A 25935-nucleotide genomic window follows, 5' to 3' on the forward strand; every position below is an offset into this window, starting at 1 on the left:
TAAATTTGATACTATATGTTTTGCAATACCTAAAGCTTCAACTTATGAGTGACATTTACTCCTTTCAGTCAAAATTGAGTTTTGGTTGAATAAACTCACCGTTTCAATTTGAGCCACTAGGTGCCAGGATTGCACCACTATATTTCCTTCAAATCATGACGTGCGTTTGATTTTTGGATACATAAAATAGAAATACGACAAAATGAAAAACAGAAACATGTAATTGTCACACTGCAGAGAAAACAAACCATTTATTTGCGATGAAATTAGATTTTAGTTTGTATATTCACTTTGCATTGTCACTCAGGTTGTCATCATTACCCTTCTAGATACATATTGTAGAGCAGTCTCCTCAAAACAGGCATTTGGTTAGAGAATAACTTCAGTTATGCAAATAAGATAACTTCCAACTACTTGCTAGAAAACCAGAACCCAGATCTGCTACAGTAGATCTCACAGCTGTGACGCTCATTCATACCGAAACCTGCCGTAGACATTGAATTAATATTGCCACAAAAATAAAAAAGCATCGAGGCTCATTTCTCATGGTTCCCTTTTAAATGCATCAAAAGTACTTTATGTGACAAGAAGCAGTAGTAGTGTTTGGAAACCATGTTTAAGTCAAACTGCAGTCAAGTCATACGAGAATGTTTTCTATACGTATGACCATAACTAATTATGCTAAGTCAGATAGAAAAGATGCGATGTACAGACAGTAGCTCCTCACATGAAATAAATACTTTCACAGTAACTTGGAAGAAAAAACATCATTTAGACAAAGTTTAGTGTTTGTAAACCATAGTTTGGAATATTTTTAGAGGAAAAAAAAACCCGGATTTATAACTCTGTCATAATGAATATCACAGAAGCTGGTACAGTGGTTCCCCAGTGAAATGGATTTTAAGTAGGCTTCCATTTTAGCCGCTTTGACAAACAGTGAAAAGAACTAAATTCTCGTCTCTGGAACACTTTCCGTTGATAGAAATCACATCCACTTCGAGTCCATCTTAAGCCACAGGTACCCGTATAAAGAGCTTTTTCTAGATGTAATTCCTCCTCCTGTTCATAACCAATGGAAAGGACGTGGGACGAACTCCTCCTTGTTCTTTGTGAGAATATTATTTATTGCAGTCTGGGTTAGACAAAGTAACTTGATGCCTTCCCAAGTTGTGTTTCCATAAACAGAACCGGAGCATAAAGAGGGAAATTCATCCTAAAATACTGTAACGTCAGACGACAGCCACTTAATTTGACATTTTCCAACTGCTAAAGCCTCATTAGCTTTATGAACTTTGGAAAACACAAATGTAGGATCATTTTAGAAGAAGTTTTTTTTTTAAGTTATATCAATGAGGGGTCACACTGTATTTTACATGTCCCCATATTGTCTTTACCATTGGATGTAAACGTTCCTCTTATTTTCTAGAAGTGCACTGGTATTTAGTTGTTAATTACCAGGATATTTTCCAATACAAGGGAAATGGCTCAAGTATTCAATGGCAGATACTTATATTCCACTTTTTAGGGGAAGAATCAGCAAATTATGAAGCAGGTAAGTGAAAAACAGTTATGAACAGATGTTCAAGAAGGAAAACGTTTAACTAGAAAGGCTAATTTTATTTAATGCATTTAATATATTAAAGTTAGCATGTAGTTTTTTGTTGTTGGTGATTAACCAAACACAATCTGTGCTATAAACCCTCAGAATTATTTAGTCTTTCAACTATTTCTCACTTGCTTACTACATCATTTCCTCTTTTTTTCCCTCCTCACACTCAAATACAGATACAGCTACTACTTTGTACTGTAGCAATAAACATTTTTCCAAGTCACTAATCAGAATTTTGTGGAAATATCCCATTAATTAAAAATGGCATCTTTGGAAAACTATCTGCAAAATACACGTATCGAAGAACTATTTATTTCAGCTTTGTGTAACCAGTAAACTTGCAACTGAGTGTAGATGTGCACAAGATGGAGATCAGAGTTTTGTCGCCCGTCTCTTCCATTAAAAGCTTCTCACTGAACTGTAAATGACACAAGCCGATTAAGTCACCAGTGACTTTGTTTTACCTTAAATTACAGAGATTCAGTGATACACAGGTGCTGAACTAAAACCTAAAGTAACATATGGGATTCACAGTGAGAGAAGTTGTAAATGAGAGAATTGCTGTGCACGATTCTCTAGCAATTTAAAAGATGGGTTCACTTTTCTCCCCAAAGTCTATTTTAAAACAATACCCACATGCCAGTGTGTACACTGTTCCTCCTGCCCGTGCTCAGAGTGGAGTAGAAAGACCCTCCAGAGGGGATTTTAAGACCAGTTTCTCACTTTACTTTCAATACTCCTCACCAAGGAAACAGTTAACTAGCCTCAAACTCACCTCCGGACTCATTTTCCTCCCTTATCACTCCCAAGATTCTCTTGGCAGTTTGTATGCAGAGCAGAAACAAGCAATTACACCGAGCAAAAATGCCTTCAAAGTGCACAACGGAGTGTTTATATAGACCTAACAAAATGTGAACCCACTCTCCAATTTGAGGGCATGACGACAGCTCTTGTATCACACTGTGAACTTGGGCTCCCTCTGCTGTTTGCAGAGACGCCAAACACCTTCTAACATTTAGGAGCCAGCTACAGAATGAAACAAGTGCCGATATTTAGTGTACCTGAGTGTAAATGATGAACTTTAAAATTAGATAAACACTATTAAAAAAAAAAAAAAGTTACACCTACGAGTGAGTTTTAAATGTGTTAAAGTCCAATATTTCTCTGTCCCTGCTGCCACTGACTGAAGTACTATCCATCGGTGTGGCTGTGGCCTCACGTGTTTAACTAATGCACCTCAGAGGAGACTCGGACGCGTCCAAAGACAGCAGGGACTCCTGCTCTGTACATTTATCAACAGTTAACCCCGGCACACAGCTGCTCTCCAAGATGCTGAAGTCGCTACTTTCGGTCAGATCTCCACCAGCTACAGTTGAGTTACGGTCCAGAGAGGTCATGTACTGCAGGTCCTCGTCATTCGGGGAGGACACGTCCTGTTTTTCTACCGAGCATCCATTCATTTGCAGGTTCAAGATCTGCCCGTTGGGGGCCTCTGACCAGTGAGTCACCTCCTCAGGATCAGCCTGGATCGAGTCCTCCGTGTCGTCGCAAACGCTTTCCTCATCGCTGACCTTGACTATGCTTTCGTTTGAAGACGGCAGTGACTGGCTGTCCTCGTTGCTCTTGTCCACGTCCCGTTCAGCTTGCTCTTGGCATGTTTGTCGCACCTCTGGCTCTTTTTGCCCATCAGGCTCTTTCAGACAACTAGCATCTGCAACAAGGCCCCCGGAGCCACGAAGGGGTTCGACGCCATTAACCTCGGACATGACCTGCGACTCGGAGCTCACATCTTCAAGAAATTCCTCCTGAGATCTGGCAACACTTTGTATAACTTGTCCTTTGGAGTCATTAAAATCTAAAAGGTCTGAATTCACACATACCATTTCTGTATTCGCTTCCCCAGAACTGTGCAACTCTTCAGTCTTCTCCCTTTCTAACTGAGAAACAGTCTGAGCAACAGGACCAGTCCTTACTTCTGTATCTAAAGTCATAACGTTCTCATCTTCCTCTCGTTCTGCACACTCCTCCTCAAACACACTGTCCACCCCACAGTCCTCATTAAATCCAGGCGCCATTGGCGAGTGCACTTCCACTGGAGTCTGTATCTGACAGCTCGTCTGCTGGGTCTGTTCTACAGGGACGAGACTTTCCTCACTTTCCTGGTCGTCGCCCAGGAAAAAGGTCGCAGACGGGCAACAGACACACTCAACAATAGCCTCCAGATGGTTCTTCCTCTCAGAGATTCTTATTGAGGTTTTCTCATGCACTTTGTTGTCATCGCAGAGCTCCAGTAATCCTTCCACAGCATCGGGTTGACAGCCCGCGTGAAGTTCAGGGCTGTGGGTCTCAGTAGTTTCAAGGCAAGGTTGATGAGGAGCTGGACTGTTGAGTGGAAAAAGCAAAGATTTTCTATAACACGTGCACAGGAACATTAAGAACACTTCTATATCTGTCCTAGAAAATAAAATAGTAAGAAAATACTGTAAAAACAAAGACTGTAGACAAGGTGATGACTTTGTCCAAAGGTAACAAAAGCTTTTTAACTCATTTTATTTTCTAAGTTGTACAAAACCAGGTTTTATGGGGTGTTGTGCGGTTTTGTTGGCAGAGCCAGGCTGGCTGTGTCCACCTGCATCCAGTCTTCATGCTAAGCTAAGATAAGCTGTACTTCTATTTTGTGGTACTTTTACTGCACTGCAATTGAGGACATTACTGCACATTGTACTTGTTTATTTTGCAGGTGTAGATACGACTGTAGAAACGACTAATAAATGCTGACGTCATATTCAGGTCTGTACATAAAGTGGTTGAAATCAGCTCCACCTTTACCAGCTGGTGTTGTTCCACATCAGGTCTCAGATCTGTGACCTTATGGTTTGTTTTTTTACTATAAAATGTTTCTTTGCCATATTTTCCACTTTTGAAAGGTTGTTTGCACCACAAAGGTGAACTGAGTTAATATTTTCTCCTGCTACTAACTGATTGGACTTTGCTTTGATGTTTTCTCCTCGACTTAAGATTCTTGCTGCCTTGTACTTCACTAGTAAGTCGCTTTGGATAAAAGCGTCGGCTAAAGGACTAAATGTAAATGTACTAACTGACTGCTGATAAAAATTGGTTTTTAACAAATCTCTGAATGTTCACAGTAATTAAATTTTTCATTACTGCAGAAACTATGAGGCACGTGTGAAACAAATCTGAACTAGACGTGTACATTCACGTTATCAACCACATCACGTTTAGTAGTGTTTAAAGTACTTTGTTTTCATCAATAATTGCTAGATATTGTTGATATCACTTTTAGTAGAGTATCTGTGCTGCTGTGCTTCTTGTAAATGTTAAGTCCCTCATACCTTTCCATGGACTCATAAGAGACAGTCAGACTGGGCTCCTTGATGGAATCGTCATCCTGAGCCTGCACCAGGCCCCGATTAGATGAGGCGTATGTGAGGATGGCGTCCGTCACGGAGTAGGGAGTGTGGCCCTGAACGCAGTCCTGAATGTGACCAACTGGCAGCTGGGTCTGCAGGAAGAGGTGGAGCTGGCTGTCGGACAGACATACTGTGGTGTGAACCACTCTGTCGGGACAGGAGCACCAACGATGAGATGAGATTTAACAGAAAGCCTGCGCTGCAGAACTTGTCCTTCTAAAGCTGATTATATGCAGAAGTTAGTTTTAGAATAATGAAACCATGAACTGACTTGTCCAAGAACACCTGAAGTCCTTTCCTTCTCTTTTCCAGAAAGTCCTCATTACTGAAGGAGAAAAAAGATTTTCCTGGGAGATCTGGGACCGGCCTGGAAAGATAGAAGCACAAGGAGGACTTCATTCTCCATTCTGCAGACTGACATATTTGTTTCAATAAATTTGACACAGGATGTGTAAAAAATCTCGTTTGAATTTTAATGAGCAACTATTTTACCGAGAAAGACCTTCAGCATTTTATCACAGCACTAACTACAATAACTAATGTACATCCACTCTCAACATATGCACGAGTACAAACAGCACATGGTTTGCACTGCGGCCTTATAATGGACAATACAGGAACATATCTCTGGCTTTTAGGACTGTTCACCTCACTACACAATGGACAGTGTATTAATGGTTTTATTTTTTTTAATCGATATCTTACGACTTTGCTTTACACTTTATTATTATGTGTAATAGCTACTGCAAAACAAACATTTCCCTCCGGGGATTAATAAAGTTTCTAACTTATAAACTACAATTTTATTAGGGGTAAATCATTTTATTAGGAGGTCCAGCTTTCCACTGGTAATATAAAAAAAAATTGGATTAGTGCAGCTACAAAGAACAAGTTTAGGTGAAATGTAGTCATGTACATTTCTATCTGAACCACTATAAAGAGCAAATAGTTCCTAACTTACACCAAACCGGCATTTTTCTGCAGCTTCTTCCTGAGCCACGCAAACTCGCTGTAACGCCGACGCACACACGACGTCTTGGCTGTGAAGGCTTTACTGTTGGTCTGGGAATAGGAAAAATATGAAATATTTACCGTTAAAAATAATAATAAAATAGGTGAGGCTATGTTAAATTGACTTTTATGCTTTTCAACAAAAAGACAAACACCAGCAATATGTAGAGATGCAACAATTAATCATTTAGGTGACAAGAAATTTGCTAATTTGACAAATTAGTTAATTGTTTTTAAAGAAAAAAAAAACCCAAAAAACAAAAAATAGCCCCTTAAAAAGGAAGACGTTCTTTTCTCCTCTGTGTTATAATCAGTAACATGAACATTTGGGACCGTTGGTCAAACCAAACAGCATTTGACGACATCACCTTGGACCAGTATTAACACTATATACTAACTTCTTACAGTTGATTGATTTATTGAGAAGATAAACACCTGTTTAATCAACAATGAAAATAATTCTTTTTGCATAAAATCTTTTAAATAAAATCCCAGTAACAACACTTTACACTAAAGTCTTATATGTTTTATTCCTGTGTAACACAGAACTCTTTTGTTGTCCGAAACACATTACTGAGCCCCATGTTTCTACTGGTTTACATGTTCTGTCATTAGCATAAACACACACTGTAGTTTACTTTTACTCAGTCACACAAATATTCACTAGGGCACCAAATGTGTATTAATCCACTACTGATATTGGGATGACTTGTAAATGTTTAGTTTAGTTAATTTACAACTAATTCCGTCTGTTTTTGGGAATAACATTGTGACTATGAGTCATGCTATGACTGCTTCAACTGTTGCTGAGCTGAATGTTATCACACATCAGATTTGCTCAAGTGATGTGTCCACATGCAATCATCTGACCGCCAATATAATAATAATAATAATAATAATCTGTACGAGGTGCACGAGGGAAGTGGCCCTGACGCTAACACGGGTGAACAAATTCCATTACAGGATGTGGAAGCCCTCAGAAAGATAAGGAAGTCATCAGGAGCATTGAGTCACCACCACATCTTCTCTATTTCAATCGTTTGCTTGAAGCCAGTGACTAGAACGGGATGCTGCATTAGTTTTAGCTCCTGTTAATGGATGCGTATCAAACATGGCCACAAAACATTCCTGACCAAAACAGGACAATAGTTTACTATTGGAAATAATTAAATAGTTACATGGACGGGCAACAGAAGCAGGGAGAAGGGTTGAGCTTAAACATAAATGTTCTTCATTGTGTCGAATGAATGAATAAAACTGGGCAAAGGAGCAAAACCCTGAACACAAACTATATAATTTAAGATCATGTGAGGTCAGTCTGGTGGTTATTTCATGAGTCAACACCCACACAGCTCATGGGCTGACACAGCATTGCTTAACATGAAACCACCACCCTGACAATGGCACAAACACCCGTCCAAACACAATATGAGGAATCAACTAGATACCAAAGAATGAGAGCAAACATGGCCGAAGTCGGAAAGAGTCACAACAGTTTTCTACTAATGATGAATGAAACTAATGATATCAGAAGATGCAGGTCATTTACTTCTGCTGAAAGAGTGGATACGGTACACGGTGCAGTGAAAACAACAGGTAGACTGTTGGAAATCGTAATACAAGACTCTGATTTCGTTTAAATCATTCAATATTACATGTTTTGCTCACGGCGTGTCCCAGTCCATACAAAAAACATCCTCTGTCCTGAGATCCCTGACTGGGATAAGGACAGAGGATTAAGCTTAGTGGAATTGGAAAGTCAAGTGATTTACAAGTGGCCAAAGACAAACGCAAGTCAGATTTAAAAGGAGGACGCATGGCTTTCATTGTGAAATGCAACAGGTTTCACCTTTTGCAGCATTTCTTTCCCAGCTTAACACGTCTACGTGGTCAACAGATAGGAACCAACAACAACTTGGCCACATTATACTTGCACAAATCAGAAGGCGAAATAAACCAGCATCTGTTTAACCCTGATTTAACTTTTGAGCTTTGGTCGAATTGTGTGAGCACATAATTAATGTAGTGTGTTGAAACTTTTTTTTTTTTTTTTAAATTAATGGCATTAATTCTAGACACAACAGTCCACATATTACATTTATAATGTATAAAAAAAAAAAGAAATCACCAAAACACCACATTGGAGAAGCATTACACAGACAGTGGTTGGTCATATTCGCTTGAATAATGACTACAATAATCATCTGAAACCTTGTTTTCCTGTCCATAGCCTATTTCAGCTCTAAAACAAATTGCTACAGAGTGTATGAATATATTTCCAAATGTAGGCGTCAGTACTCACATGTAGGAATATCTTATAATCCACGTATGAGTTCCACGAGCCTTCGTTCTGAATGCGGGGATCTTGGACCCGGACTGCGACAAACTCCTGAAGGACAGAAACAAAGTCACAGATGCTTAATTTTAAGGTAAAACTGGGGGGTTTCTGCGGGTTTTCTTCCATGATAGAAAAACCAACAGATTGAGATCTAGATTACTGTGTAGGCACGACACATGCCTTCTCTATACATAGAGGAAGTTTCTCAAATGCTCTAAGACACATGAAGGCAGATACTGTTGTGTGGCATTTGTTTTGTGGAAGCTTGGTTTTAAACAAGACGTGTAACGTTTTACAAATGACTTTTAAAGTTTCACCAACAGGAAATGTGATGTACGAGTACAAAGAGTGGGGGGTTTACTTACATCTTCTTCTTGATTCGCGATCATCCTACCAAGTGCTGCACTGCAAAGAAAGGAGAAATCAATAGGGAGAAAAAAGCCCCAACTGTGTCCATCTTTTATTGTGTTGTCATGAGTGAGTCATCCTCCAATAGAGAAGCCGGCCGGCTAAAATTAACACCCTCAGGCATTTGTCTTTACCCTCGAGATGATGCAATGACTCTTTTTTTTTTTTTTTTTTTAAAGCAGTAACTTCGTAGACCCACAGAATTTTAGAGAAAGAGTCTTTTCACAGCTCTGTAAGATTCCTCAGCTGCTAGACTGAGATCCCTTTAAACAAACGACTCACCCATAAAAAACAGTGGTGAGACATTCGCGTGCCTCTCTGCTTCCACTCTGACCGGGAGTTCTCGCAAAGATCTTTGTATTCGGAAGTGCGTGTTACTGATTAGATAAAAAAAAAAAAATCCAGACTGGCATACCAGTAAAGACCACAACTAATAATCCCCCCCCCCCATCAATCGTGTTACCCAAGTAAAGATCCTGATTGCATTATGTGGTAGAACAAAGGAAACATAAAAATAATAATTAAAAAAAAAGGTACCCATTGATTCTCTGATAATGGTTCATGACCAACAGTTTCTATGTGGGTTTTGAGCCCCTCAATCCTTGCATTTGAGAAGCCTCAACTCAGGTCGTGCAAGTGAAGACAAAAAGACAGAAAACGACCCTTAAACCCACCACGAAATTGCACGAAGAACACACGGAGTCGCCGACTGTCAACAACAAGAAACAAGACAACGACAGAGACAACAAGGAAACGTGAGAACAAATACCAACAACACTTTGACTTTCTTTACTTGGTTCTATGTAGGGGGGCGTGGGGGGGGCTCATCTCATTTCATGATACCCATGCAGCGATTTTCCTTTGAAACAGAAACTACTGTGAACGGGACGGAGTTTTCCTGTTGGCATCAATCCATCCACCTGTCCGTCTCTTTTCTGTGGGAAACCGAATGTAACCGCTTCGGGGCAACGAAACGGACCTGGTGCTGCATAAAGAAACGTAAAGTACTACAGCGCGCAAAAAAGTACCACTGAAACTACCACTGAAGAGATTATGTTATGTAATGGAAGCTTTTCTAAAGGTTGGCGGCTAGTTAGCAATAGTTGTCTGGCCTGACCGACTAGTTATCGTTACACTTACTGCGTTAAAGTGGGAAGGAAACGTTGAGCTAAAGCTAATCGTGTTCGACAACTACTTACTTTCACGAGGCATGTGTTCGCTGCTGGGGTCGTGTTCAGCTGGCTGTTGTCGACGTCCCCCTGCTTGTCTTATGTTTCGGACTTATTTGAGTTAGAAATCTTCCAACACGGAGGCTTGTTTTCCCGAGCAGCTCCCATCTATCACCATTTCGCAAGTCACACGCAACGCTTGTACGTCAGCCATGACGAGCGCAAGCTCGGTTTCCGGAAGCGTGCGTGCGTGCGTAAGATGGGGGCGTGGTTTCAAATTATACTGGTCAAAAAAACAACAAACAACAACAAACACACACACAGTCACAGGTACACCCGGCATAAATTATTTCAGTGTCATACAGCAGCCCTGACATAAATAATGTCTTCATGAATTCATCATCACTGCAGCCCCACATTCATCTGCTGTAAGGTGGGATGTTAATGAGAACTTGTGGCCAAATGAAAGACAGGGTTGTGTCAGTCAGCCTTGTATAACAGTAGCTCTGGGAGTTGCAAAAATTATTTGAGTTTAATTTTGTGCACTTGAGGTTACAATTGAAAGGCATGTTGCAGATTTTCTGTCACATTGACATTAAGATAGCACGATCCATGCAAGATAGATTTGCCCTGCTTTTTTTCGTAATGGAATATGAATCCATAACAAATAAAGGTCAATGTAAAGAAGATCACGCTGACCCAATACAAAATAATATATGTGTGCACTTCAATAATATACTGTACTAAATAGCAATTATCAACTAATATTCATCACTTTGTTTTTGCAGCTAGTTAAGGTGGTCTTGAATTACACAACTTTATGAAGCCTACAGTCAGTTAATAAATCCATAATAATACCTCAAAAATTGTCAAGCAATTATAGTATGCATTGGGAGTCTGGATATGCAAATTAACTAATTGTTGGTAACTATAATTACTTAGAAACAGATGCTGCCCAGCAGCAGATTAAATAAAATGTAATTAAACATTAAACATTAACATTGAGGCATCAATATTGAGGATCTAATAAAATCACATTTATTGATGTAAAATCAGGCATTCTGCATTACGTACTTTTGTATTAATATTTCATACGCTGTGGTATTGATAATTCTAGGCAAAGAAATAATGTATCCGATTGTGCGGGTAGAACAGTTCCGCCGTTTGCGGACACTCCGCCATCACAGATCTCCATGTCACAGGAACGAAGTGTAACACGCGCCAGTTACGTCGACGAGTCTATCCATACGATGTGCAATGCGTGAACCTGCGCGAGCGTGGCGCGCCAACGGACGTTTTTCTTCTCTCCTTCCAGACGAAGGGGCGGAAACGACACATTTCTGCTGCCGATTTTCACAACAAATCGCGACGAACAGCGACGTTATTACGGTGTTATTGCAGGACAAATCGCGCCGCGTTGTTTCCCTTCGCTTCGGCTGGAACTTTTTTAAAAAAAGCAGTTAAATTGTAAAGCAATTGGTGAGTGCAATTTTTGTCTGTCCTCGTCCCTCCAAACGTGTTTCATTTGATTGTGCACGAGTGTAACGTTAGCTCGCTGGTAACGTTAATCTACATATTTTCAATGAGAGGTGGGTAAAAACCACATTTGTGCTTATTTAGGAGGCACGTTTCACAGGAACTGTGGCCATTATGAATCACAGCAACCGACAGACGTCCCTCAGTAACGCTATGTTTAGTTGCTAACGCGAAAGCAATATGGAGGAGACCCCGGCTAGCTGCAAACTGTGGGTCTCTTCGAGGCTTTGTCGTGCCGTGGGTTTTTTCCTTTTGCGGGCTACCGTTAGCAACAGCAAACCCTCCGAACTCCGGGGCAGTTGTGTAACGCCATTCCGACTAAAAGCAGGTAAACGTGCGGGTTGTTGTAGCAGCCGCCTTCCATTGCAGCGTTACATGCTGGTAAACCGCCACCAGGTGCTGCAAAGCCCCCGGTGTTGGTGCTGGCGGTAACAGGCACGGCCATAAACATTCCCCCGGTCTGCGTTTGCTTTACCATGAAGTCACATAGTGACACACACTGTATGAAGTAGCTGCTTGTGTGCAAGTGTTAAACCTGTGGCATATTTTTGCACGTAGACTAAACAGACAAAGATAAATGTTTGTGCCATTTGCTCCCCATAACAGATCCAGTGAGTTTCTTCAATGTATTGAGGTGTCTGGGTGACTTTGGGCAGTGCAGATTTTCTTTTTAAAGAATCTTAACTGAGACCAAATTAGAGCTGAAACAATTCAGTATTTGATCGACATAAGCTGCCTTTTAAGCTAAACCAGTGAAATATAGTATTATCTGCAGCATATCCAAAAGTCCTGCTTGTCCCCTGCATATATGGCTGTAAACATAGCGTTCTGGGGAATTTCAGTTGATGTTTTAATGAAAGCTTTCGACGTTTTAAAAAAATGTTTAATTGAATCACTTATGAAATGAATCAATAGTTACAGCCCCAGACAAAGTCACTTGTTGAATAATCTGCATTGCCTCACAGTATCACCCATACGTCTTTTGAATAAATCCCAGTCTCCAATGCTGTCTTCTCCTCTCTACCACCTCGATTCCCGCTTGTTTCCAACATGCAACAATCTTGACGTTAACCAGGAACCTGCTGGTCCCCAGGTCTCCCTGATGAGTATGAGCCTGACTACAGAACCCCCTAACGATGGCCCTACTGTTACAGAAGGTTGCATATATTATTACTTTCTAACATACATTTGTCTGTATCACTTGTCCTTGTGCAGTAAGGTGTGTGTCAGGAGTCAAGGACTAAATAAAGTCATGTAGGTGAACAAAGCTGCATTTGAAGTGTTTGCCATCCATTTGAGCCTGCACTCAGCACCTGTCCTAAACAAATGTTCATCATCTTAAACATTGGCGAATGACACCTGCAGGCAGTAAGACTTTTCAATTTCAGGGCTCAGCAGCTGTTAAAAAAGTTTTGAGGATCAGCAATGATGCTCATTATTCCCGTTTCTCACCCTTCAGAGAGTAAAATGACTTCCGTTGAGAAGAAGGAGAAGAAGGCAGACGATGTGGCAGAGGAAGAGGAGGACGAGGAAGAATACGTGGTGGAAAAGGTCCTTAATCGGCGGGTGGTGAAAGGGAGAGTAGAGTATCTTCTCAAGTGGAAAGGCTTCTCTGAGTGAGTGTGATTGAGGAGTCCACACATTTTTATATCTTATTGTGTCCTGCTTCGATAAATGAAATACAGGCACATTTCACAGTTGACCGACTTAGTAATTAGATACATAAGTATGTATTTTCATTCACTTGTATGGGCAGTGAAGATAACACGTGGGAGCCGGAAGACAACTTGGACTGTCCAGATTTGATTGCAGAATTTCTGCAGTCTCAGAAAACGGCACACGAAGGGAAGAGGAAGGCGGCTGGAGAGACAGAAGGAGACGAAAGTAAATCAAAGAAGAAAAAAGATGATGTAAGTCCTGATAGTGATTTTATTTAGAGATTTATCATGTAGCAGTGATTACTTTGTTAACCGATTATTAGTTTAGTCAATAAAACATCAAAGAAATGTCACTCGTCTCTTTGAGCTCATCGTGACGTCTTTAAATGTCTTTTTTTTTTGGACCCAAACTCTCCCGTAACAACCCAAATATTTAGTTTTCAGTGGTACAAGACAAAGAAAGGCAGCAGATCTTACCAGAGAATCAGAATTTTTAACTATTCTTTGCCTATGAAATAACTGGAACACAGACTCTGTTACCAAAATAGTTGAATATTCTTTTGATTGACTATTCAATACAACTATACATGATCTGAGTTTACCAAAAAACTCTCTGTCTGATATTTGGTGTTACAAAATCACAGCAAATCTAATGTGTCAAGTGCATTAAAAAAAAGGTGTTTTCTTTTTTTTTTCTTCAGAGCATTATCTTTTTAATTGTATGATAATGACAGTGGTAGAGGATTGCGTTGGGATGCAGAAGGCAGCGGGTTAGAATCCCACCCCACCAGGTGTGGCCCCACCCAGCCAGCAAGGGCGACCTTGGTTCCGGTTCCAAGCCCGGACAAAAACAGCCTGAGAGTTGCAGCAGGGAGGGCATTCGGTGTAAAAACGCAATCAAAAATCAACGTGCGGAACATGTTCCGCTGTGGCGACCCCTGAAGGAACACACTGTCCTTGGACTTCATTGTTGGATTTGCTGCTGTATAAATACTGAGTAATGCCAACCTCGAAAAACCAGCAGACATCTCTTGTGTACAAACTTCACTCGAACACACCACAAACATGCATGTGTGCTTCTCAAGGATGGTAAAACACAAACCAGCCAGCCAAAGATTGGCGTGATGAACTGGAGGCAGCAGGTGTTTATTGTAGTTTAGACGAACCTAAAACCTCATCAAAGTGAAGAACTCGTTGTGGAAAACCACTTGACAATTGCTTATGGTAAAGAAGGGCACCGCTTTCCCAACCACGAGAAAATTGGAGACTTCAGTTCAACAGTGAATACAGGCTAGAATCCCAGCTAGTTCCCAGGAAATCTGCAAATGCCTCGACCTGAAATTCACAGTTCAAGTCCATCTGACAGGAACAAATAAGTTGTCTGGGAAGATGTGATTGACTTGTTATTGCACTTCAGTTGTATGCAAACAATTTTTAGGACACAGTTGAAATATAGGGCCATGACTTACTTCAGGTGCCTAATATTATACAAGAAATGTTGTTTTGCAGTAAAGTGAAGCTGTACTTTGCCATTTGATCCTCAGACAGAAAAACTAAGGGGCTTTGCTCGAGGCCTGGAACCAGAAAGGATCATTGGTGCCACAGATTCCACGGGAGAACTTATGTTCCTCATGAAATGGTTTGTGTGTACTGTACCTGGAACACGAGTGGCTGAATATTTACCTGAGTTGTTTCGAAATGAAATGTTAGTTGTTTATGTTTGTTTGTGCAGGAAAAACTCCGATGAAGCTGACCTGGTGCCAGCGAAGGAGGCCAACGTCAAGTGCCCGCAGGTGGTCATTTCTTTCTATGAAGAAAGACTCACCTGGCACTCGTATCCCACCGAAGACGAGAAAAAGGATGATAAGAACTAACACAGGGCTAAGGGGCAGGGGAAGAGAAAGAAAAACTGTAGTTTTAAATTTCACTTTACTTTCGACAGGGGATTCGAGGATGGGGGTCAGAGGCAAGCAAGACACCACTGGACTCATTTGTCTTTTGGTGTAGCATCCTTTAAGTCTTTAATCTGGATAGAATCTAAATGTAAATATGCTCCAGGTTTGCTTGACAAAATGCAGTGTTAATTTTCAGTATCCATTCCAGTTTTAAGAGTGGCTTGCTAATCCAGTGTCATTTCATACATTTGGTCCAGTGCTCGGTCATCACGCTACAACGCATCACTGAGGCGTTATGTTTTGTTAGTGTGCCTTTTTTTTTTTTTTTTTTTTAACTCAGTTGGTGCTTTTAGCTAAAAACTGGCATAATAGTTTTTTCCTTAGGCCTTGTTTCGTATCATTAGCTCTTTTCAGTGATTCATTTGGCCATTGGTAAACTTTGTAATGTTTTTCAAAAGGTCTTGCTTGTCATTTTTGGAAAATAAACCACTTTTTGTTACTGTGCTGTTTCATGTTGGAGTCACTTTTAATGTACATGCAATACAAATATCACAAGCAGGACTGCAACACGTCAGAAACCAATGAAAACTGCCGATCACAGTTTAATATTTGTATCGTCTTTGTTCCACCAACAGTACAAAACCTCAAATATCAAATTCACTCTTATGTACATCTTCACATTTGGGAATAATTAAATGTTTCGGATGCAGCTCGGACCCAGTTTTAGTTATTTGCGGTCTTTTTTGGCCCCCCTCTTACTGACGTTTTGGGAGTTTGGGGATAATAGACACTAGACCAGGCTTCCGTTTTATGGTTTACCATTATCATTCATGACAACTACAACACACGAGTCACAGGTGAAAATAAAAACACTTTATTAATAAAAACAATTCTTGACTGCCAGCAAACATCTCAGAACAGAGGAACTACATCCAAACTCAAAGCAGAGTGAGAATGTTAATGGAGACATTTGACAAACTACATAAACCATGACAAACACAAACATGAAAATATTTACATAAGACCCCAAAAAAAAAGAAAAAGTGCACTAAGTAGCAAATAGTTGGTGTTGCACCGGGTTACACTGAAGTTAATGTTAACCAGAGTTTCATGCCTGAAAATCACATTTAATGAGGATATTTCTCCTGTCTAAAACAGTTTTCTGGACATCATCTTAAAATTGCGAGTTCTGTTCAGCCTCTTGCAAATAATCTATCCTAACTGCTATCTCAGCTGCAACAACTGACTTATTTTAATTCTTATTATTATTAAAAGAGGGTGATGTAACATATACTGACAAACTTCAAACAGAAAAGTAATAGCACTTCTACTTTGAGAACATTTTTATTTAGCTCTCAAAACCTTTTGTGAAGATAAGATAGCAAAACTGAAAGAAAGGCATTCGAATCACATCACGCATTCAAATAATTACTTATCTCACCCAACAACTCGGCTCACTTTGTTATTAAACACAAAAACTTAAAATCATAGGGCCCACATTATTTAAGCCAAACATCTCGGCTTTACAGCAGTTTTTAAAAAAATGCCTCAAGTGGCCTTGAACTGGACAACAATGGCAGATAAGTTATTTTAGGGACGTCGCTGCACCACAGCGACGACTGCCGGCTTTGACTTAATGCTTAAAACAGTGCATCCAAGAGGAAAAGAAACCAACAAATTGTTCATAACTTGGATCTGCGACAGGCTGGATTTAGTGCTATACGTACAGTACTTCCTGGAGCTTCTGGCCCATCACAGTATCTTAATTCCCCTTGTTACAAGCTCTGCACTAAATTTTCAAATCAACAAAGAGGGTGTAGACGTATACGTACAGCTGATGTTGCTAGACCTATAACCTTGCTTATACTACAGATTATGAACAGTTAATAAGAGCCTTCCTAAACGCAGCTCCCGTATTAAACCTGCAGCGAAGGAATAGCGACAGACACAGCAAAATGCATATAGCCAAGCCTTTTAAAAGACAAATTACAGTGCTATGTATAATTTATAAGAAAGTTGATACATTTTGCAATGCAGTGTGCCTCCTCCCTAAAACATCCATCTGCTCCGCAGGACTTCACCCCACAGGGCCCTTTTAGCAGTGGCCAGCCCGGGAACACTCAGCCTCTGACTCCTTGTCTCAACATCCGTTCACACATCCAACCCAATCTATTTAAGGCTGCCTGCACCTCGATGCCACTCACAAACTGACCTCAAAACTGAAATTTGAGATGCAAACCTACAGAATTAAGAGTGCAGTGTTTGAGCATTTACGATGTATTCAGATCAATTGATGTGGACTGTACAACCTCGGGTTAGTACAGACGTTAATGGCATCCTTAAAATGATAGACTTCCTTTAGCCTTTGGTATCTAAACTCTCACAACCATAGATGCTTTTCTTTGCCCCGAAGACTAGCAACTTAAAAGCCTCAGTGACTATGAAAATCACAAAAGGTTTCCAGTGTGGGATGGGATCTGTTAATCCTTAAAAACCTTCAATGGACAGCTATGCCAAACATCCTTGTTGACTGTTATTTTACTCCCACTTTCCTCAAGTCCCTTCTTTTACCCTACAAATCTTCTCAGTCGTCAGTGGTTTGGTGCAAAAGGGTCAAGAGAAGCTAAGATTTTTCTAATAGCTCAATATATGTCCTTTTATATCCCTCCTCTCCTTGCTTAATGTTTCCCCCTGTCTAAAGAATGAAATATCAGTACTCAAATGAAGAGCTACGTCTGCTTCAAAGTTGTTTCCAGGAAAAGAAAAAAAAAAAAGAAGTAGGAACCGATTTAAAGGAAGAAACTAATAGAGGAAGAGTAGTCAACAAGGCCATTTTTCTACTCACCAGAATCTTCTTAAAGGAAAAAAGGACATCTCTCTTGCATTTGCAGAAATCTTTCTTATTGATTTAACAAAGTGATAGAATAAACTGCAGTTTGTCCCCCTCACTTCTTTTTGTCCTTCTGTTTTTTCTCTGGCTTATGGTTCTGCTCAGCAGTCGTCATGCCACGGGGCATAATCAGCACGCTACCATCCGCACTGTACTGGAGCGAGTACTCACTGGGAGGATAGGGCCGGCCCTCCTCATCCCGTAGCTGAGTGAACACCTCTTGGTACAAACTTTGCATCTTCTGCTTCATCTGTCGAATTGAACGGATGAACTCCATCTTTTCCTTCAGTAGCCGAGCCTTGTCGCGCCTCAGGTCTTGGACACCCTGCTCCAGGTTGGTAATGGTGTCCAGTTTGCGCTTGCGGCAGTTCTGCGCTGCCAACTTGTTCTTGCCGCGCCGGCGGATGTCGCGAATGAGGGCTAGCTGGGCTTCGCTAAGGTGGTGCTTGGCTAGAAGCTCGTTGAATTCTTCAACGGGCAGGTTGATGATCTTGTCGTTGGAGAAGGGAATTTTCATGGCCCGGGCTCGGCGTTCATCACGACTTGAGTGCTTGTCGAGCAAGTCCTGAGGCGGCTGAAGCTTTGAGTTGTGTTTGTCGCGGACAGTCTTCTTCCCAGTTGAAATGGGGAGCTCTGGGTGCTCAGAGAACGGAGACGAAAGGGGAAGGTTGTAAGTATGATTGTGGCTAATGCTGTCGAGCTGAGGGAGGCTGTGGAACTGGGACGGGTCCTGGTAGCTCATACGGCAGAGCTTACTGTACTCAGGCTGATAACCCCCAACAGCACCTTCCTCCGTCTCCACTGCGGCTACCTCCGAGTCTGTACTGTATCCCACAGCTCCCTCCTCTGAGAAAGTTGCAGATGTTGAAGAGGAAGAAGCTGCAGAAGAGCAGGATGTCTCAGAGCTGCTTGGGGAGGCCGGGCTGTGGCTGGAGTCCAGGGAAAGACCAGAATCTGAGTCAAGCTCATCCTCTAACTGGGAAGCCTGGGCCTGGCTGAAGCCCTCCTCCATGGCCAGGTCCAGCAAGCTGATCTCGTCAAGCATGCATTCCTCCAGCAAGGAGCCGAACGGATCTGGCAGGAGAGGTGTGGATGTAATGTTGTTACTGGAACCGTTTATGTGGGATGGGAGGAACGTTCCAGTCAGGTTTGTGGCTCCAAATGTGGAGTTGATGTTGGTGGAGTTGCTAGAGGAAAGTCTGAGCATGGTGGTTCTTGGGGTGATGCTCACAGAGTCCAGCTGAGGATTAAAAATCTGAGGAAAGTCTTGGCTGCAGCTTGGGAGGGAGGCCTGGTGGAGGCTGACATCCTGGTTAATCGGGGTTGAGCGAGAGAGTTCAAAGTTGCCCACAGTGTTTGACTCAGTCGACTCACTTGTGATAGTGACATTGCTGGAGTTGGTTTGAAGTGAAGTGCTGTTCACTTCCATTGCCTTCAAACAGAAAACGCAGAGTGATTTTAAACTCATGCCGATCATTTCCATTGTTACTTTGAAATACAGAAGCCTTTTGTTTCCTACTTCATAAGTTCATAAATTAAAAAGTCAGGGAGACATACTTGCAGCTCCATGATGGCCATAATGTCTTGCCACTGCTGCTCTAGGTCTAATTGTGGCTCTGCTGTGGCCAGCTGTGGTGCCAGATGGAGACCCTGAGATGTTGAAGGAACTTCTTCATTGGAAACTGCTATTTCTGGAGTCACAACGGGAGCTGGAAACTAATTAAATGTGTCATACACATAATAAAAAAAACACACTTTTAATGTAAGTAATCTAGAAACATTGCTTTGCAATTCTTGGATTTCATGGTTCTCATGCCTGTTTTGTACCTCAGATTCTTCTCCAAAAGGAAAAGTGGCTTCCAACAGCCTCAAACATTCTTGTAGAGACAATGAAGTCTGTGAACCGAGACTTGGGATCTGGGTGATGACAAAAAAGAAATATCAATACATTCACAAATCATAATTCTTTTAAGATCTTTTCTCACCTGTTGTTAATTTGGTCTAGTGCAAAAATGGAAAAAAAGATAAATTACTAACTTATAGTTCCCTTCTTTGTTGTTTTCACAATGTCTGCTTATATGCACTTGAGAAAGAAATATTTCGTAACTAACACATATGCCACAAATGAGATTAGACACTAAACCTTAAAAGTGTTAAATGCTTTTAATCACATCAGTTTAAAATCTGGTTCATTTTGGAGGAATGGGCTGTATTTTGTTGTCAGTGCTTGAATTTACTAGCAGTCTGATCTGACTGGCTTCTCATTCATGTCAACGGCAGCCAAAGCTCACGTGTACTGTAGTATTTAGACCCCTGCCATGATAATGCCAACATTCTTGACGAATTGTGCATTTTTAACAATGAAGTTAAAGTCATTACAATACCTGGTCATAACATAAACCTACTGGACTATTAGCTCATACAGGCGAGTCCAACTGTTAATTTGAATGTTTAAGGGAAATCAACCAAATCAGCATGATCAGCCTGAAGACAATAACAGCAGTTTAGCTTTTGAATTGACCCTAAACAAAAAAATAATAATAATAAATAAGTAAAATGACATACTCCTATGATCTACTTTGTTTTCAGCCCACAAAACCCTTCAGAACCTGTATGAAGTGGGCTGGTGCTGTTGTTCCATTTGCACCATAGCTTGATTGACAGCTTTCACACCAGCACAAACAAACTGCATAAAATGGTCAAACACATAAGAGCGTGGTTTAACCAAACAGGTGTAAAAGCGTCCGTCATTCTGATAGTCTCGTTGCCAAATCCAGCTGTCCTTTCTACCATTTATGCTTTGATTCAAAATATTTAAATATTGTCTGCATTCACCTTGGTAATGCTCAACTACTGCAATCAAGTAAAATATGTGTTTTTGAGCATTTACTTCTTAATAAGTTTAGGTCCGCTCACAAAAATGTCACAGATGCCATAGATGCCATGAATACCACAAATACCTGTGCTGAATGTGTTGCATGCATCTGCATCAGTATTTTAAGAAGATTTGATGACCGTTTAAATTTACTTTATAAAAACACTGATGAAATGAAAATTATTTTAGATAATTGGCCAATATTTAGTGTGCTGCCATTGTGCAGCTTGTTAGGTCAATAAAACCTAAGTGTCTGTCTGCATCAAACACCTTGATTTGCTTTATCTCACCTTCTGCTGTCTGGGACCTAACACATCGACTGCTGTGACTCAACAACACCATAACACTATTATATGCAAAGTGAGCGATTTTACACATGAACACACATTTTCAAACCACAGTGTTTTAGGCAAATGGTAAAAAATAAACTATCTGGAAATTTCTCGATGTGAAGAAAAGCCCATTTTAGTAGAGACAATAATCTTTTACAACCAGTTTGCAGCTCCCATGATCCTAGATTTTGTGTTGCATCAGGCAGTTAAATGTTCCTCCCACTAGCAGACAAAACACTAGGATATAAAAGATCTGTTCAGTCCACCAACCTGCTCTGGAATACTCTCTCCAGTCTCCCCATCTACCCGCTGGTCCCCTTGAAGGTTTACTCCATTCCTCCAGCTCTCTTGTTCCTCAGTCCTGTCTTTGTTCTCCTGTGGGCTGGGCTTCTCCTCCTCACTGTCTTTCTGACGATTGCTGTAGTTGAACACTTCTCTTCCCGCACCAAGGTCGATGTCCTGTCTCCATAGGATGTCAATTAAATCAATGTCCTGGAAAAACATATAGCAACCATTGAAAAATGGCCCTGTACAGAGAAAGTGTATGTTAACAATTAGGTAGTGTGTAGGTATATGATAGAATTAGATTTAATAAATCTAATGTACAAATAAAAAACAACATTTTTTTTAATCTCTTATGATGCGCAAATATTTACTTATTTATAATCTTATCTTTAAGTCAAGCCGCATAGGTTTTTATTTCATTTGATGTGTATAATTTTGAAAAAAGGGAGAAAGATCATATAACAAGAATGCTGTCATATGATGAAACCATGACATAAACACTTTGACATGGTGATTATCATGTGATCAGAAAGGAGTCACAGTCGATTTCCATGCCAGAATGAGTTTGTATGACCACTTAAGTTTTTTGGGTTCAAAATCAAAGTCAAATAGCAGAATGATGACTACCGATATTACTATATATAAATATACGGCGTATAGAAATGTAGATCAAACAGGAAACGGTATTGTTTTTGTTCATTTGCGCCTATTTTAAGAGTGTGTGTTATGGAAGGTGATCGTTGACTGGGTTCTCAAAGTTGTATTCACCGTTAACCACACAAACAGCCATAATGAATGTGACTCAACTGGTTGAACTAAAAATATCTGACACTGTTAGAAAGGCCAGGGGTGTGGACCATGACAGACACACTATTGTCACCCAAACTGTTTATACTTTTTGCCAGAAACAAGAACTGGACAAACATATTTTAGTAAATTAAAAGACTTATTGGTGTAAGCTGTCAGTAGGGATCATACATAAAGTGGACAAAAATCTAAAGTTTTTCTGAAAACAAGACATAATTTTGGTTTAGCTGGAATTTCAAAAAAAAAAAAAAAAAAAAAAATCAAAAAAAAAATGTTAGATCTGAATATTTCATTTCTCAACTGCTTGATCTATTTTCACACAAGTCTCGAGCCAACCTGGTTATGGTACTGACAACACTGTGTGAATAGCAGGTGTTTTCGTCCTCCTTTTGACACATGTTCCTCAGATAATAACTGCTTTACCTCTTTGGTGAGGTCATCGTTGCCATCCCTGCTGCCCTGCTCCTGGTTACCCTCTGGGGCCACAGCTCCAAGGCTGCCGTCCGCTGCGTTCAGGTTGTATGTAGATTCAGGTGCTCCACTTCCTCCCCTCATGGCCGGGGTAGCGTCAGGATTGTTAATGTCCTCTAGGCCAGCCCCATTGTCCAGGGTGATGCTGGGGCTGGACTGGCTGCTGGCAGACACCACAGTCTCTGAATCTCGATGCACTAGCCAGGTGTTGAGCTCGGTACTGGGCACGGAGAAGCGATCCAGCTGGCGCACCTGGTTCAGCAGTCGCTGAGTGGTAAAGAAGCGGTCGAGGTCCACACACTTTGGATGGATGCCATAGCCGTCCAGCGTGTTGCGCAGGTTGTGAAACTGTGTCTGGGTGTAGGCTGAGCTAGAGCCCAGGATGATCTCTCTCAGTGGGGGCAGCTGATTGCTTAGATAGGTGTCAACGTCCACCCGCACCCCAATGAGACTCAGAAGGATGGTGAACTGAATCAGGCCCTCTGTGAAGTACTTTTTCAGGTAAAGCATTTCTTTACAAAGGAACAAAAGGTGAAAGTAAAAAATAAAAACAAAAACGGGGCCTATTACCTTGGCTTAATACTTCTGTACTAGTACTAGCATGCACAAATAGATACATGAACATAAAAAGTGGTTAAAGACAGTGCAGGGAGAGGGTCTTCAACAGGAGTCTTCAAGTTTAAAATGCATATAAGATCCAAGTTGAGGTTTCCACTTCTGACCGAGTCCAGCTTGTGCTCAAAGCTTTGTTCTTCATATGGTTGGTCCCATTCCTGACAGAAAGTGAGAAATCACAGTTTATTGCACGACAGCAAAGGAAACTCGTTCAACATTATAATTACCACTGTCAGCCCTAAGACACCCAAGTCTTACCTACATTTGCATTAGGAACATGTTACTAATAAAAAGCAGGACTTGCTAGCCGACTGCAACCACTTCATCCTCCCAGGAATTAAGAAGTGATGTCGGCTCGCAACGCCAAATGCCTTTATCATTCTTGGAAATTCAGCGGAGCAGAGACAAACACACAGCTTTGTAAAGCATCACCCCACCCTTGACAGGACAACTACTTCGTGTGGGTGCAGCTGAAGGTGAATGAGAGAGTCGAGAAAGCTCGCTGGGCTGGCTAGCACACGCACCAACGACAGCGTTAAGGTGGCAGGCTGGGTCCCTCCCTCCTTTCCACAGCTGCGCCTATGTTCGTCCTTACGACGTTAGCTCTGAGGCTATTAGCTAACTCTGTTTGGGACCCGGCTACAACTATTGCCCACATACAGTGACCTTGCTACCCAACACAAAGTAGCGATGATATTAAAAGCCGCACATTAGCTCGCTTACTTGCATCTGTGATTTCCCCAAAAAAGTGACAGGTACGTCTAGTGGCATTTTATCTACTGGCATCAAACAATCTCCCTGGCAACAAGTAGTGAAAAGATGATTGATAGTTTGTTTAGCCATTCACAGGACCAGTATACAGCGACGACACATGACTCGAGCGGCTCCCAACCAATAGGAATACACCGTGGGTTGGGCCTTAAGGGACAAGCTAAACTAGAATAGGAACTCGTAGCGTTCATCGTGCTAGCCGTAAGCTAGTTTGCTGCTAACTACCGTATGTATTCAACTACTCTGAAAAGTAAACAAGACACACTCTTACATGTCGTCAACTCACAAATAAGTATAACATATTCATTTCTGTTTCCGCCAAGGCTAGTTATGATACTATTACGAACCGGGGAACTCTACGGTTCGGCTCGTAACGCACATTGACGATACTTTATTGAAAGACAATTTCATACTTACGCATGAAGATTTTGCAACTGTGTCTTCATGCCCAACAATCCACTGTCACTCAAGACCCACATTTAATTCCTGTTTCATTAAAAGTTCCACAGATGTGGCCGATATAGCATTCCCCAGCAGTTCCTCATTGAATGGCCCACCATGACTTGCAGAATAGCTAGCTGGCCCGGCTAGCCTAGCAGCGCCACTTGACACCAAAACACGCTTTCACACCGCGCATGCGTAGAACATTCTAGTGGCAAGCTTTCATCAGCCGACCTGCCCCTCACCCCACCCGCACACCTCCACTAATAATAGTACACAGCCAGATTATGCCAATAAACAATTGTTTAACATAGTCTCTCTAATACATTGTATTTATTTACTGCAAATACATTAAGAAAGCAAATGGGAAAAGCTCTCAAACCTAATACATTCAGTTCATATTAAAGACAAAATAGCTAATACTGCAAATGGACATAATCTGACAGATAAAACGCAATATTTGAGACAATATAGGCATATAATAACTAGGTTTGATGGCAGGTCTGCTATTAATTATTACGAATTGAAAAACTGTAAAACTATGTTCCTGGACCAGAGGGGGCACAAGCTGCGGAACACGTTAGCAAAGTTATGTATGTGGCCCTACCCTCAAGTAAAAGTGAAAGTAATTTAAGAAAATCACTCAGTATCACTTCAAAATCCTCACGTTTCAGCACATCCACCTAAAGATTTAATTTAAGTACAAAAGTACAATTGCTCCAATAAGAAACTGATTTTTGTGCATCAATCTGAGTTTTGGATGTTCATAAAGTGCTCACATAATGCACCAGTGCATATGTAGCGTTTAACTGTTGTATTTGACAGTTTATTTACATTTTAATTTTAATTTAAAACGGTTTAGGAGGTGACTGCTAAAAACAAGGGACCTCGAGGAGACGTACCCTGATCTGCAGATGCTCAGGACTGCAGTGGTACTCAGAACTTTGAGTAAAAATACTCTTTTAAAGGTAAAAGTCATGTATTCAAAACAATTATATCATTTTTGTGATAACAACAAAGACCTCAGAGTGATTATTAAATATAAAGTACAGGTTTATACAGTTCATGTTTAAATGGGACCTTCATGTTGTAGCTGCTAAAAGTGAAGCTAAGACATCAGAAATTCTCAAGTCCCTCAAAATTGTACAATATAATATATATATATTATAAAATATAATATAATATAAATATATATATTTATATTTAAAACAAATTAAAATTAATTTTAATTAAAATGAAAACAAATCAACATTGTTGATGTTTTGTATCTTCAGTCATTGCTCAATTTGTTAAAAAAATGTTTCAAAAGATGTAAATTATTTGTAAAGTATTAAATGTTTGTTGGTGTAAATCCAAAACATAAAAAAAAAAAAAAAAAAAAAACACAAGAAAC

The 25935-nt window shown here is 40.7% G+C and overlaps 3 protein-coding genes across 11 annotated transcripts; 1 reads left to right on the plus strand and 2 right to left on the minus strand.

Moving 5' to 3' along the window:
* Window positions 1–220: 220 nt before the first annotated feature.
* On the minus strand, window positions 221–10179 carry snx11 (sorting nexin 11). Of its 2 annotated transcripts, none has more exons than XM_067487115.1 (7): window positions 9997–10179; window positions 8755–8789; window positions 8354–8440; window positions 6002–6102; window positions 5312–5407; window positions 4963–5187; window positions 221–3991 (listed from the first exon to the last, which is right to left on the minus strand). In XM_067487115.1, the coding sequence occupies exons 1-7, from the start codon at window positions 10007–10009 to the stop codon at window positions 2833–2835; spliced, it is 1716 nt and encodes a 571-aa protein (XP_067343216.1). In that variant the 5' UTR covers window positions 10010–10179; the 3' UTR covers window positions 221–2832. The 2 variants fall into 2 exon arrangements, with proteins under 2 accessions (XP_067343216.1, XP_067343217.1); XM_067487116.1 differs by having other exon boundaries at window positions 8755–8794; window positions 9997–10174.
* On the plus strand, window positions 9529–15559 carry cbx1b (chromobox homolog 1b (HP1 beta homolog Drosophila)). Of its 5 annotated transcripts, none has more exons than XM_067487122.1 (6): window positions 9529–9552; window positions 12578–12659; window positions 12962–13118; window positions 13259–13412; window positions 14705–14799; window positions 14893–15559. In XM_067487122.1, the coding sequence occupies exons 2-6, from the start codon at window positions 12605–12607 to the stop codon at window positions 15032–15034; spliced, it is 603 nt and encodes a 200-aa protein (XP_067343223.1). In that variant the 5' UTR covers window positions 9529–9552; window positions 12578–12604; the 3' UTR covers window positions 15035–15559. The 5 variants fall into 5 exon arrangements, with proteins under 5 accessions (XP_067343223.1, XP_067343220.1, XP_067343224.1 ...); XM_067487119.1 differs by lacking the exon at window positions 9529–9552 and adding an exon at window positions 9688–9796; XM_067487123.1 differs by lacking the exon at window positions 9529–9552 and adding an exon at window positions 11252–11445 and having other exon boundaries at window positions 12596–12659.
* A 354-nt stretch (window positions 15560–15913) lies between these two features.
* On the minus strand, window positions 15914–24708 carry nfe2l1b (nfe2 like bZIP transcription factor 1b). 4 transcript variants are annotated; one of them, XM_067487110.1, is made up of 6 exons: window positions 24519–24708; window positions 22668–23488; window positions 21423–21644; window positions 19773–19862; window positions 19503–19661; window positions 15914–19377 (listed from the first exon to the last, which is right to left on the minus strand). In XM_067487110.1, the coding sequence occupies exons 2-6, from the start codon at window positions 23223–23225 to the stop codon at window positions 18001–18003; spliced, it is 2406 nt and encodes an 801-aa protein (XP_067343211.1). In that variant the 5' UTR covers window positions 23226–23488; window positions 24519–24708; the 3' UTR covers window positions 15914–18000. The 4 variants fall into 4 exon arrangements, with proteins under 4 accessions (XP_067343211.1, XP_067343215.1, XP_067343214.1 ...); XM_067487114.1 differs by lacking the exon at window positions 24519–24708 and adding an exon at window positions 24054–24131; XM_067487113.1 differs by lacking the exon at window positions 24519–24708 and adding an exon at window positions 23593–24030.
* Between the last annotated feature and the right edge of the window lie 1227 nt (window positions 24709–25935).

Source organism: Channa argus, chromosome 20 (assembly GCF_033026475.1).
Source record: "Channa argus isolate prfri chromosome 20, Channa argus male v1.0, whole genome shotgun sequence".
Classification (NCBI taxonomy): domain Eukaryota; kingdom Metazoa; phylum Chordata; class Actinopteri; order Anabantiformes; family Channidae; genus Channa; species Channa argus.